At 38.0% G+C, this 12,428-nt stretch overlaps 1 protein-coding gene across 7 annotated transcripts in view; it reads right to left on the reverse strand.

The window, feature by feature from the left end:
- SLC4A10 (solute carrier family 4 member 10) overlaps positions 1 to 12,428 on the reverse strand; it is a 162,294-nt gene that overhangs the window by 9,605 nt on the left and 140,261 nt on the right. For all 7 annotated transcript variants that reach the window (XR_008733516.1, XM_055718247.1, XM_055718249.1 and 4 more), the window contains 7 exons: positions 12,235 to 12,396; positions 11,877 to 11,990; positions 11,222 to 11,383; positions 8,204 to 8,455; positions 6,226 to 6,294; positions 3,334 to 3,507; positions 2,561 to 2,683 (listed from right to left, as the gene is read on the reverse strand). Coding sequence is in view for 6 of the 7 variants with exons in the window: in XM_055718247.1 (XP_055574222.1) it covers positions 2,561 to 2,683; positions 3,334 to 3,507; positions 6,226 to 6,294; positions 8,204 to 8,455; positions 11,222 to 11,383; positions 11,877 to 11,990; positions 12,235 to 12,396 (1,056 nt within the window). In the remaining variant the exon portion in view is untranslated. The remainder of the gene's footprint in view (positions 1 to 2,560; positions 2,684 to 3,333; positions 3,508 to 6,225; positions 6,295 to 8,203; positions 8,456 to 11,221; positions 11,384 to 11,876; positions 11,991 to 12,234; positions 12,397 to 12,428) is intronic.

A 12,428-nucleotide genomic window follows, 5' to 3' on the forward strand; every position in this document is an offset into this window, starting at 1 on the left:
GGCAGGTGAACCAAAACCCCATATGCATCACACACACTGGTGAGATGGTACTAGCTAGAAGAGCCAGTACAATTTTCCAAAACAGTAGAATTTGAATCCTCTCTGCACAGCAATTTGCTTCTTAAATGTTTTACTATTACAACTATTTTAAAAGTCACAACATTTTTTCCTCCAATTGGGTGAAGTCACTTTGTTCATTCCAGTCTCAGAAAGACTTAATTGATTAACATCAAAGTGGCTTCCAAAAGAGGTCTGTGAGGAGAAGGCATATATAATATCTGCTATAAATGTACAAAGCCTTGGAAAAACATGGCCTAAAAATATAAAAACAACTTAAGTGATGAAATTAGGATCCAATCAAATAAGTTTCAGATCTTGTCAACTGTATTTCTGAATATTCTTGTGGGTAGAATACTTCTATTTTTAAAAGCCGTGTGATAGCAACTCTCCAATTAATTCCTCAGGCTACATGTCAGAAGTTTTATTACTAGTTAATTTTGTCATTTCCAGGCTTCACAGCTTCATAAGTTTTTGACAGTTGAACAGTTTTAATAATAGCTCCAAATATTTAGAAATGCCAAAATATGTAAAAATAACCTCTCAAAACAGACAGTGAATGAAATAAGGTAACACCAGTAGATTTTCCCATTTTTGTTTTCTGATGCCATCCTATCAAGCATGGGAAGGAAAGTGACATATAACCAAAACATAAGGATAACAAGGAATTCTTTCCAATAACCAGACCCACAAGAAGAGAGCTACCTTGGTTACTTTTGGTTACTCTGAGTTGTGATGACAACAGATACTGTGCTGAAATGACTCTCCAGTTGTCTGCTTTGATTCAAGGGGAAAAACAATGACTCACGTATTTTGATTTCAGCCTGGTAGTTTTACAGGCACATAATAAATAGAAAATAATCACCATGATATTTATCACCTAGGTAAAACCTTTTCCCCCAAACTTATTCTATGAAATAAGTTGAACGTGTCAAGGAAAGCAAAGTTACAGTTCTCCAGGTTACAGACGAGGCAGTGAGTTGTCAAAGGTCACATATGAATCCTAAAGACAGAGAAATCTAGTTTTCATAGTTACATGTTCAAATTGTTAGCTCATGTCCTACTTCTGCAAATAGACTTACCAATGAGAATCCTCACACACACCATTTCACTGGTCTCAGATTGCATCTCAGGGCATCCCCAAGGATAAATTGCTGATTTATCCATTCACATTTCCTAGTTTTTGCAGTACCCTTGTACCACCAAAAGGTTATGTCTCACAGGTCCTGGACTTTTCTGCAAAGGTCTTCAGGGCATCTTAAAGGTCATATGCACAACTGTCTCAGAGCACTCCTGCCTAAAAGTGACCACAGCCTACCAAACCCACATGGCATTACCTGCACCTTCACCTCCCAGTGCCGCCACAGCCTCACACCACACTACTATTCAAAAGTGCTGATGGAGGGCACACAACTGCCATTGAAAATAACCCGGCACCAACATATGCTACCTACTGCTCCTGCAGTTAGTGTTTCTCCGTCAAGACTTGTCCCTCATTTATTTGGGCCCAGTGCTGAGGTTCCATAACACCTGACACTGATCAGGTGGCTGATACCAGGGACAAAGGACAAAGACCTCAGTCCCTTACACATAAAGTTACTTTGTATTCCCACAGTTTTATATGTAATTCAACAAGCAATTCATGAAGCAGAGATTGGATAAAACCACTATCAAATAGATGCAAAACTGGTTAGAAAGCTACAATCAGAAAGATCAGTGTTTCGCTGTCAAAATACAGGAACGTTTTGAGTGGAAATGTGTAAGAATCTGTCCTGTATCAAGTTTATTAGAAATGATCTGAAATGCATGTTCTTTGAAAGGAGACAAGGAACCCAGATCCAAAACAATCAACTGGGTGGTAATGCCACAGGCTGTAAGTAGAAGTCTGAGGATTTGGTTAACAGGGGTGAGCAGTGTCACTGACCTTCTCATTAGAAAGTGGAAGTAAATTGTTTCTGCAGTAGCAGAAGGAAAATGCCAGCCCAGTGTGTAATAGGGATACTGCACAGGTTTAGGACACTGCTGAGCGGAGAGGGCACAGGGTGATGGCATGTGACCCATGTATGGCTCATATATAGCTGGGACATGCCATGCCCCTTAAATTCTGCACTGCTCTCTTCAGCATCTCCAGCAGGGATGAGACCAGGCCCAACGCAGCATCAAAGTGCCCCCGGCATCTGTGGGCCTTCCTACAGACAGGCTCATCCCTGCACATCATCACCATCTGAGTGGGTCTCTGGAACAATCCCCAAGAGCACTGCAGATACTATGTTACATGACAGTATGACAGCATAAGAATCTTCATAGACATTCCCCCCAAGCCTATTAAATTCGTAACCTTAAAAGGACTTACATAAAATACAACAATATTACACTTTGCATACTGTTAACAAGGCTGTCTGTTGCATGGAATATGCCTTGTTTACAGAATTTTCTCTAAATGTCTAAAGGAAAAACTGATAAAGTGCTACACACCAAAAAAACCCCTGAAACCATGACCCACCTCTTTCTCAGCATCTTCCAGTTTCTTTTTCTTGCTCTCAGGCATCAAATCATCTAACCAGCTGAGCTCCCGCTTAGTAAAAAAGAAATCCATGAGTTTTCGGACAAATACCAAAGCTAGAACCTGTAAAGATATAAATTCAATTAATTCAGGAAGTTATTTTCTGCTTAATTAATTGAAGCAAGTAAAACTGACAAATATGCTTGTAGAGGAATCAAAAGTGACTACAGTTTAAAGCTAGAACTTTAGCCTTTAATTTGGGTAGGCCAACAGCCGGTTTTCCTTTGTCCAGATAAGTACAGCTTGAAGCATTTAACAATCACTGAGGTATCTTTTCAGGTAGTGAAATAATGAGTGAGATCACTTAAGCAGCAGAACAGATTCTTCTTTTATTTCCAGCAAGACACAGATCAGTCAAGCTCCTCAGTACAATGAAAAATCTTCCTTAATGAATGAATGTTCTTTCTGTAAAAGGATTATGCACTACTCCTTAAATAAAAACATAAAATATTTATTTTAATATTTTTTAAAGAATTTTCCCTAAGACAATATACAATTGGGCTATCCACACATATAAACAGAATGCAACCTAGACTCAAACCAGAGGTCTATGTAAAATTTTTCCTTACTTAATATAGTATGAATTGTCCTTGAACACTGAATCAAAGCTATATTGTAACTACCTGCCCACAATTATTTTTTTTCCTTCAGTAATAATTATCCACAAGTGAAAAGAGATTAAATTTTAGAGGAAATAAAAAAAAAATTCATACCATCATAGGAAAGACAATGGCAGCTCTTGAAACCTTTATAATCCACAGAAGCACAAGACAACTCAGCTGAATTACAGTGAAGAGATGGACCTTTCTAAGAGGAACATGCCTCAGATAAATAAAATCTGGCTGATGCTTTGCAGGCATCCAGAATAACTTTATCCTGTCAAAAAGCTGAAAGAGGAATTTTAAAAAGTTTGCATCAAAATGAGCTGTAGGTTCATCTATGCTGACATTCACGCACTGCCTAAGAGATCCTGAATATCCTAAGAATCTGACTTGTTATTCTAAAGGCAAAAACTGCAGAAGTTCAGGAGCACAGAAAAAGACTACCTGGGTTAGAACCACGAGCCTATACTAGTCCAACAGTGGTAAAGGACTCATCTGATCTCTGGTTGAGCCACCAGATTAAGAATGAAAATCCTATTAAGTCAAGTTTAATTATTTGGTTAGTCATACTTCTTATGTTCCTTTCAATTTTAATACAGATTTGTCTCCCTAGGTATTTCTATTGCAGATGTGCCGAGATGCTAAATTACATTCTGTATAGTCATACTCCTGGAAACATTCTGCTTGTAACTGCTTAATATGTTACACACAAAGAAAATAGTTACTTTAAAATAGCACTGCTAAGATTCAAGTGAAGAACTCTTGAAGTTTGGTGAAGCCAGGCTTCAAAGTAAGACTTCAAAGCAGATGTGAATCAACCATGAATCAACCTGAATGGAAGCCGGTTGAGCCTATCGGGCACGTGCACTATTACACTGCCTCTCTGATACACTCTGAGCTTTGTTTTTCAACAACTGAGCTATGCTTCCTTTAGCACACAAAAAGCTGATCATGGAGCGATCTCTTCAGTTTTATCTCCTGTGGATGAGGATGAAACACTTCTTTTTTTCCTTTTTTCTTCCCCAGTTTACTTCACCAGACACTTTATCCCAGGCTGTTTTCTTTTCCCTATTGCGCTTTCTTCACAAAAGCAGGAACAGCAAAACAAAAGCAAAACAAAAGCAAAACAAAAGCAAAACAAAAGCAAAACAAAAGCAAAACAAAAGCAAAACAAAAGCAAAACAAAAGCAAAACAAAAGCAAAACAAAAGCAAAACAAAAGCAAAACAAAAGCAAAACAAAAGCAAAACAAAAGCAAAACAAAAGCAAAACAAAAGCAAAACAAAAGCAAAACAAAAGCAAAACAAAAGCAAAACAAAAGCAAAACAAAAGCAAAACAAAAGCAAAACAAAAGCAAAACAAAAGCAAAACAAAAGCAAAAACAAAAGCAAAACAAAAGCAAAAACAAAAGCAAAAACAAAAGCAAAACAAACCCAAAACTAAAGGAACCAAAAACTCCACAAAGAATGCCAGAAAGCCAACTGCCATACCATTCGGAATGTACCTGAGAGGTTTTTGTTTTTCAGACCTGTTTGGGCACATACTGACCTGAGACATTGCGTAAGCTGCTATGGCACAGTGATGATGGTGATGCACCATTTCTCCCTGCATGGATGAGCCATGCTATATTCACACAGTCTTCAGGAATTTCAAGTTTCAGGAATTTTTATTGAGCATGTGCAAACTGCATTTTTTTAAAGGCTTATAATTTGGCCAGATTTGAGCAGTTTTCTTTTTCACAGAAACAGCAAAAAGCACATCCTCCCACAAAAGCCATCTTATCAAATCTCAATTCCTTGTCCCAGCTTGGGGGAGGGAGGAAGGGAGGGGGATGCTATCACTTTTCCAAGTCAAGATAGCCAGATTTTAGCATGCCTTAAAAACACTCCTCAATAGTGTACTTTCTCATACCCTCGTTCTAAGAAACAGCTGAACCATATTAAGTTGAAATTATCTAAACCTCAGTAAAAGACAAACTACACTTCTGAGAATATCAACCCAAATGGTAAGAGTTAGGCAGAATTATGAGTCTCTTAATAGAAAACATCAGTCAAAAAATAAGAGATGTTGCCAGCTTTGCCTATACATAATAGAGGTAAAAAAACCCCACAACATTTTTAACTCACAATCAAAAATTTAAACATAATGAAAGAAACAATCAGGCATTTTCTTTGCTCTTTCACAACCTTTTGTGCAGTGTAATTCACATTTTCATCATGTGGTTGTTCTTTCCCAGCTGTGTTGGAAGATGTATCAATACCTCAACTATCAATAACAAAGGCACGCTTGAAAATCTGAGCGTTTGTGTCAGATGGGCTATAAGATTTGACACCATGCCATTTAACATTGCAGTCATCCAGCAGAACTGGTACACGGGGTATCGTTACCAACCTGACCTGAACGCTGGAGCGCCTGGCTTCCGCTGGGGGCTCCTATTGCAGGCCACTGCAGGGGTGCTGCCCTTCCACTAGACATGCCCTTCATCCCTCAGGCCAGAAATGAAGTAGCATGTGACTTCCCAGCAGTTCCACTTCCCTGCCTGGGGCATTTATTTGCACAGGAAGTATCTTTACATCTCATCTTCGTTAATTTTAGGGCATGTTAGCCAACAGCCTCATATAGGCAAAGTTCAAGATCAACCTTACCACTACAAAGGCACTAATTTGGAAGCTAAAAAGGCAGCAGGCAAACAAGTGAATGGGGAGGCAGGGGAGAGGGAAGAGCTCCTGCTAGTTGTTACTCAGTTTTTAGGCTCAGCCAAAATTCCCTTGTTAACAAGGGAGACCAGAAAAATCGGCACCTAAAAAATAAAAAATTGGAGCACATTACCTAAAGGGAATACTCGATTTAGACAGAATCCATTTTCATTTTTAAGCCAGTCACTTTCAAGAATGTAAGGTTGCCAACATTCCTTTAAGATTATACACAAAAGATAATATAATAAGAATAGCTACACGTTTTATAGAAAGCATCATCATTAACACACTTCATAAATCCATTTTACCTGAATTCCCTTTAGAGATGAAGCACCCATGTAAAGAAATACTCCATAAAGTACTGGCATTGGAATAAACTGCACAAACAAGCAGAGAAAGGGAAGAGCATATTAAATACCATTTAACAATTTTAAATGCTTCTAGAAAGACATTCTAAACAGTTGAAATTCAAAGTGCCATATGCCTGCATTAATCAGACAAGTTGTAAATTCAGAGTCACTCAATTACAAATTAATAATTTACTCAGAGTATAAAGCAAAAGAAGAATCTGGCTCTACAATTTTGTTTTCCTCACAAAAACATTGCCAGTTATTACAATATACTTTATTCACTATTAATAAAATTAACAGAACTACATGAAAAATGAAAGTGTTTGATATATACTTAAATTCTTTACTTGAAAGAATGTTCAGGAGAGCATCTGAATAGTAAAGCTATAATCCTCAGAGAAATGTTCAAGACATACACAAAATACTTCATACTGCTAAAAGAAATGTTCTGTTCTGTAAGCATTTAAAAACGGGTGAATTACTTTTATGGAATTATTTTGTAAGACACTATTTTAAATGTTCAGGCTCCCAGTATACAGTGTGTAGGTAAAGGATATTTCCATAGATAAATACCTATTCTAAATACCAAATACACAAAACGCGTGTTCTGTGTGTTTTCAAACCATGCTGGTTTTGGCTGGGGTAGAGTTAATTTTCTTCCTTTTTACTAGCATGGGGCTATGATTTGGATTTGTGCTGGAAACGGTGTTGATAATACAGGGATGTTTTAGTTTCTGCTGAGCAGCACTTACACAGAGCCAAGGCCTTTATCTGCTCCTCACCCCACCCCACCAGGCAAGCAGGCTGGGGGTGCACAAGAAGCTGGGAGGGGACACAGCCGGGACAGCTGACCCCGACTGACCAAAGGGATATTCCATACCATGTGATGTCATGTTCAGCATATAAAGCTGGGGGAAGAGGGAAGGGGGGGACGTTCGGAGTGATGGCATGTGTCCTCCCCAGTAACTGTCATGCATGACAGAGCCCTGCTTTCCTGGAGGTGGCTGAACATCTGCCTGCCGGTGGGAAGTAGCGAATGAATTCCTTGTTTTGCTTTGCTTGCCTGTGCAGCTATTAATTACCTATTAAACTGTCTTTATCTCAGCCCATGAGTTTTCTCGCTTTTACTCTTCTGATTCTCTCTGCCATCCCAGCTGGGGGGAGTGAGCAAGCAGCTGTGTGGTGCTCAGTTGCCAGTTGGGCTAAACCATGACATAAAGTGAAGGTTTTATGGTATATGTATTATGCATAATACAATACTACTGGGAAGTACAAGTTCTAAGGGCTTATTGCCTTCACTGTGAATGAAATCTATATTCTTATCCTACTGAAGCTAGTGGCAAAACTCTCATTGATTTCACAGAGGCCAGATAATTCTTAAAAAGAGTAAGTATTATGTCTATAGATGGTATTAATAATGCATATAACTGGACACCCAGTTTCAGGACACTGGTGAGCTGTCGTAAGTATGCAGGGAGCATGAGAGTATCTTCATGTTCATTTCCAAGAAAGGAACCATAGAACTTCTCCAGCCACTGTGAAAATATTTTTAAATAACACAGAAATCACAAAATGTTTTTAAATTTTCTCAATAGATTTACTTACAGGTGTAATTTAGCAAGACTATTTCATAATAATTTGCTTTGGGCCCAAATTGTAGACAAAGGGTCAATCTTCATATACTACAGGCCAATGACAGAATACCCTTTGACTTCAGTCAGGCCAGATCTCCATTAGAAGGTTTTTGTTTTAAAAATATTAGATATCCCTAGCAATTTTATTATGCAAAATTAGAATTCTGCTTTAGATTATCATTGTGTAACATTATGCTAGTTAGTAACGTGCCTGGAAAGGGCACTCATTAAATAATACAGTAACAACAGTGAAATGTTCGGTGCAGTGCAGTATTTAGCTTTTCCTTACTTCCCCAAATTACCTTCAGGATACTTGTCAAAAAGACGGATGAGCCCATAAGGATAAAAATCATGAGCCCCGTGACTCTCTGCTCCCGGATTCCAAGAAATTTTGGCTGCTCCCCGGGAGCGGAACACTCAGATTCCAGTTTTAAGCTATTCACGTGTGAAATGGAGAGGACAGTGGCTGCAACAAACCACGGCAATCCCATGATAGAGCACACTCCAAGCATGACTGCCACCATGAGTAGGTCGAGATGGTATCCGCATCCTTTCTGTTAAAGAAAGTAATGACAGCAAGAAGATACAAAATGGCATCTGAATTAAGGAGAACGCTCCTGGCAGGCATTCCTAATGAACCATTAGAGACTTTTTTTAAAAAAAAAAAATCCTTTTAAAAAAAGGACTTGTAGCAAAAAATAGCTTTCTCCTATGTGTTACACATAGGTTGGGTCAGCAGTGATGGCAAACTGGTTATCTAAGGGGAATTCCTCCTAGTTCACAAGAAATGCTTCACTTCTTGCTTAGACTCATTCCAGTTATGAGTTAAGTGTATGTATCATAAATCTACTTTAAAATGGGCACCAAATATCTTTTTTTACTTTTAGAGATACTAGTAGGACATTGGAAACTACACACATTTTCTGTTTTAACTAAATCTCTTCTGTGGATAACAGTAAGCAGAACATCCAGCTGCAGTGCCAGCTTTCCGCTGCACTAATCTTAATAGACACTCCATCCATCCTTACACAGGAGGCAGAAAAATATGTATTTTGATTCTTTCCTACACAAAAATTTTTAAGTTAACATTTGCAAAGTCAGTTTATGCTATAAACGGCCATAAAACCACATCAATCCTTGTAAAATTTTTATGGATGGTTAAATTTTCACTAACATACTTTCGTCTTAGAACAGAGGCCTATAGATTAATAGAAATTAAATTATAATTAAGTTATACATTAAACTATAATATTCATCATCATGTACTGTTTTACTGGTTTCCCTATTCAATACTTAAAAGCAGTATCAGAAAAAAAATTATATGAACAGTCAGTACAAAACCTTTGGGTCTGGATCATCTCTGTAGTAGTCAAATACCCTGTAAATTTACCTACAGGAGGATGTTCTTTGCTTTTGTAGTAGTTGAGAAAACTCCCTGGTAAAATCTCAAGATATATGTAAAAACCTGCAAATACAACCTGTGTTTGGAAACGCCCAATGTTCTGTATCAATTGTGGTCATATAGATATCTGTTACCATAGCTGAGAGGGAAATTTCTTTTCAATTTTTGGAAAGTATCCAGGATCACTGTGCAGCTGCAAGCAGGGGCTCAAGCTATTTTCCTTTAAAAAGTCAGGTAATTAGTCATCTCCACAAAATTTTGCAATACAACAACAAATCCACTGTCACGGTCTGATGAAACAGTGATGCTCATGCAAACAATGTGAATATGTTGAACTGTAATTTTGCCTGTAAACCCATGCAAATGCCTTTTGACATAAAAAAAGTAACTAAACTAAACTTGGAAGGGTTTGCTACAGAGACTGCCAAAAGCTGAAATGTGCACTATTCAGAATTTGCTATGGGAAGTATAAAAAAAGAGGGGAAAACGAGTTGGAAGCAAACAAATCATTTCTTTCTGAAGACAACTTTTACTTCTAAAATGGGAAGCGTCTGGGTTTATGAAAATGTAAGCCACATATCAAAATGAAAATGCCATCTTATTTGCTTACATTATTTAAAAAGGGGAATTCATATAAAGTCAAGAAAACTGAAAGAATCGACTCTAGCAACCTTCCCTCACTCCCCAAAAGTGCTTGAGTCTTATCTCCAAGGCACATCTTGACAAACTCAGAGATGTGTTAAACACAGATATTAGTTACATGCACAATGCACTCAGAGAAAGAGTTTAATTCTAAATCTTAACAGAGACACCTTTTTTTACCTTCTGACACATTTATGAGGAATGTATCTGCTAATGCATACAGAATCCGAGAGCATTTCCTCACATTCATACATGATCTGAGGAACCTGACATATGGGAAGAAAAGGAAGCATAGCAACAGGTGATGCTACACCAGACCCCAGCAAAACTAAAATGCAGCAAGACAAGGGGGCAGCCAGGAGGACCATCTGACTCCCAGATGCCAGTGCTGAAAAAACACATTCCAAAGCTTGGCAGCAAATTCCTGCATCTGTCAAGTTAACCACATGCAATGCTATGGATTGACATGAAGAGCCAGGCTGACAAAGAGGGCAAAAAAAGAACATATCAAATGTCACAATCATCCAAGAAGAGGCAGTGCAAAGTGAAGGTTGTAAATGCATTTGCTAAAGTGACTTGGGATTGGATTGCTGCTTATTAAAAGTATGTCAAAAAAAGCCTAAGCTCGCTGCATATACATGTACAGAAACCTGCTGCTAGATTTTGCCCAACAGTTTTTCAGAGGGGTGATGTCCCTTTTTCTCTCTCCATCTGTAGGCAACTAAAGTGTTAGAGAGCAGAGCAGGATGTTGTCCTATGTTGTTTTAGGAACCCATTGTGCCTCTAAAGCTCAGTTTTATTCTGTTCCCTTCTTCAAGATAGGAAGGGCATTAAAAAGAAAAATGTGTAGAACCACAGAGAAGGATCAAGAGAGGAAAAAACAATCTTAAATACACGGTAACCTCTGAATAGTTTTGCAAAATCAAAAAATCCAGTCCAGTAGAACAACACTGTCAGTATCTGAAGAGGCAATTAATATTACGGTACTTAAGGTAATTGTTAACTTCCAGATTTTTTTATTTAAGTGAATGGGTATCATACTTCTAATAAAGCATAGAGAATAAGCATTTTCTTGATTCAGAATCTCTGTTCCAAATTACATTCATAAAGACTTCTGCAAGGCAGCAAATGACTGACACAGGGCTCAGATACTCCACAGACTAGTAGAGGAAAAGCATAACAATTTAAAGGGGTGCTACATAAGGTGTAATAAACCAGCATACTCTAGTAGATGAAGCAGAAAAAGACAGTAAAAATGTAACTTTTGATGGAATACCTTTAGTTTGTGTTCTTTCCTATTGATAATGACAGCCGTGATCTGCTGGTCCATAAAGATAAGGATAGTACAAAGCAGGGCTGGAATTACAGCAGCTATCACTGTCCACCAAGGATTTGGCCCCAAAGGAGTAATAAACCAGCCACGATCATCTCTGGTGGGCTATAAAAAGTCATGCATAACCAGTCAGAACTCTAAGGATTATTTACAGTTCAACTGTACAAGAATACATAAGAAAACATTACTAGATTATGTTTTCCTTTAAAATCAATCTATGTAAGAGCACAGAAAAATGCTAGAACTTCCTATGATAGCAGAAAGAGAAATTACATATAATAAAATCATCTGGGATATTACAGACTTGGCTGTATTTGATACAATGAGCCCAGAATTTGGAAGGAGCCCCCCAGAACATTACATTAGTCTAGGATTTGGGTAATTGGAGCTGTGTTCATCCTCACACAGAAGACATTAGGAAGCATGAAAGAGCCTGACGGGAGAGGCTCACTTACATGGGCCACTAATCAGAGGTTGTACTTGGTGAGCATGAAAAATTCAGAATACTATCACTATTTCCTGATGATAAAAAAAATAATAAACCCACTATAGCACCTACTTTGTCAAAATAATAAGGCAGTACAACTTATCAAATTACCTTAAAAGCATTTGGAACCTGAAGTTTTGGTGATGGAATCCCAATGGCATAGTCAATTAAGACCATGGACAAAATAGTGAGAAAGACAGCAAAATCGCTGACAACAGATCGTACCTGCAATTATTGAAACAAAAATTTTAAATAAAACATTCATGTATGACTTAGGATTTCTTTTTTCTTCACTGTTTCAAGCCACTTTGTGCTTACAGCTAAAATCATGCTTATTCTGATACAATTTTCTAACAGAGAAAAGATGCAGTGTCCACTTCACCAGCAGTTAATTAAATTTGCAAGGCAGATGGGATTCATGCTTACACATGACTAATGACAACTTCTGACTTAAAAAAACAGCACACACCTTTGTTGGGAAGTATCGACTAGTTTTGAACTGCTTCAGTGTGGATGACAGCGTTACTGTAGAAAAGAATAAGATGACAGACCAGAAGAGGACGTCGGGAACATAAGGGCCGTGATGACCGCAGGCTCGTCCAACAAACTCTCCATGGAACTTTTTACATTCCTATCAGGGAGAGCAAAGTAGTAGTGTTCTAA

This window comes from Falco cherrug, chromosome 8 (assembly GCF_023634085.1).
Source record: "Falco cherrug isolate bFalChe1 chromosome 8, bFalChe1.pri, whole genome shotgun sequence".
NCBI lineage: Eukaryota > Metazoa > Chordata > Aves > Falconiformes > Falconidae > Falco > Falco cherrug.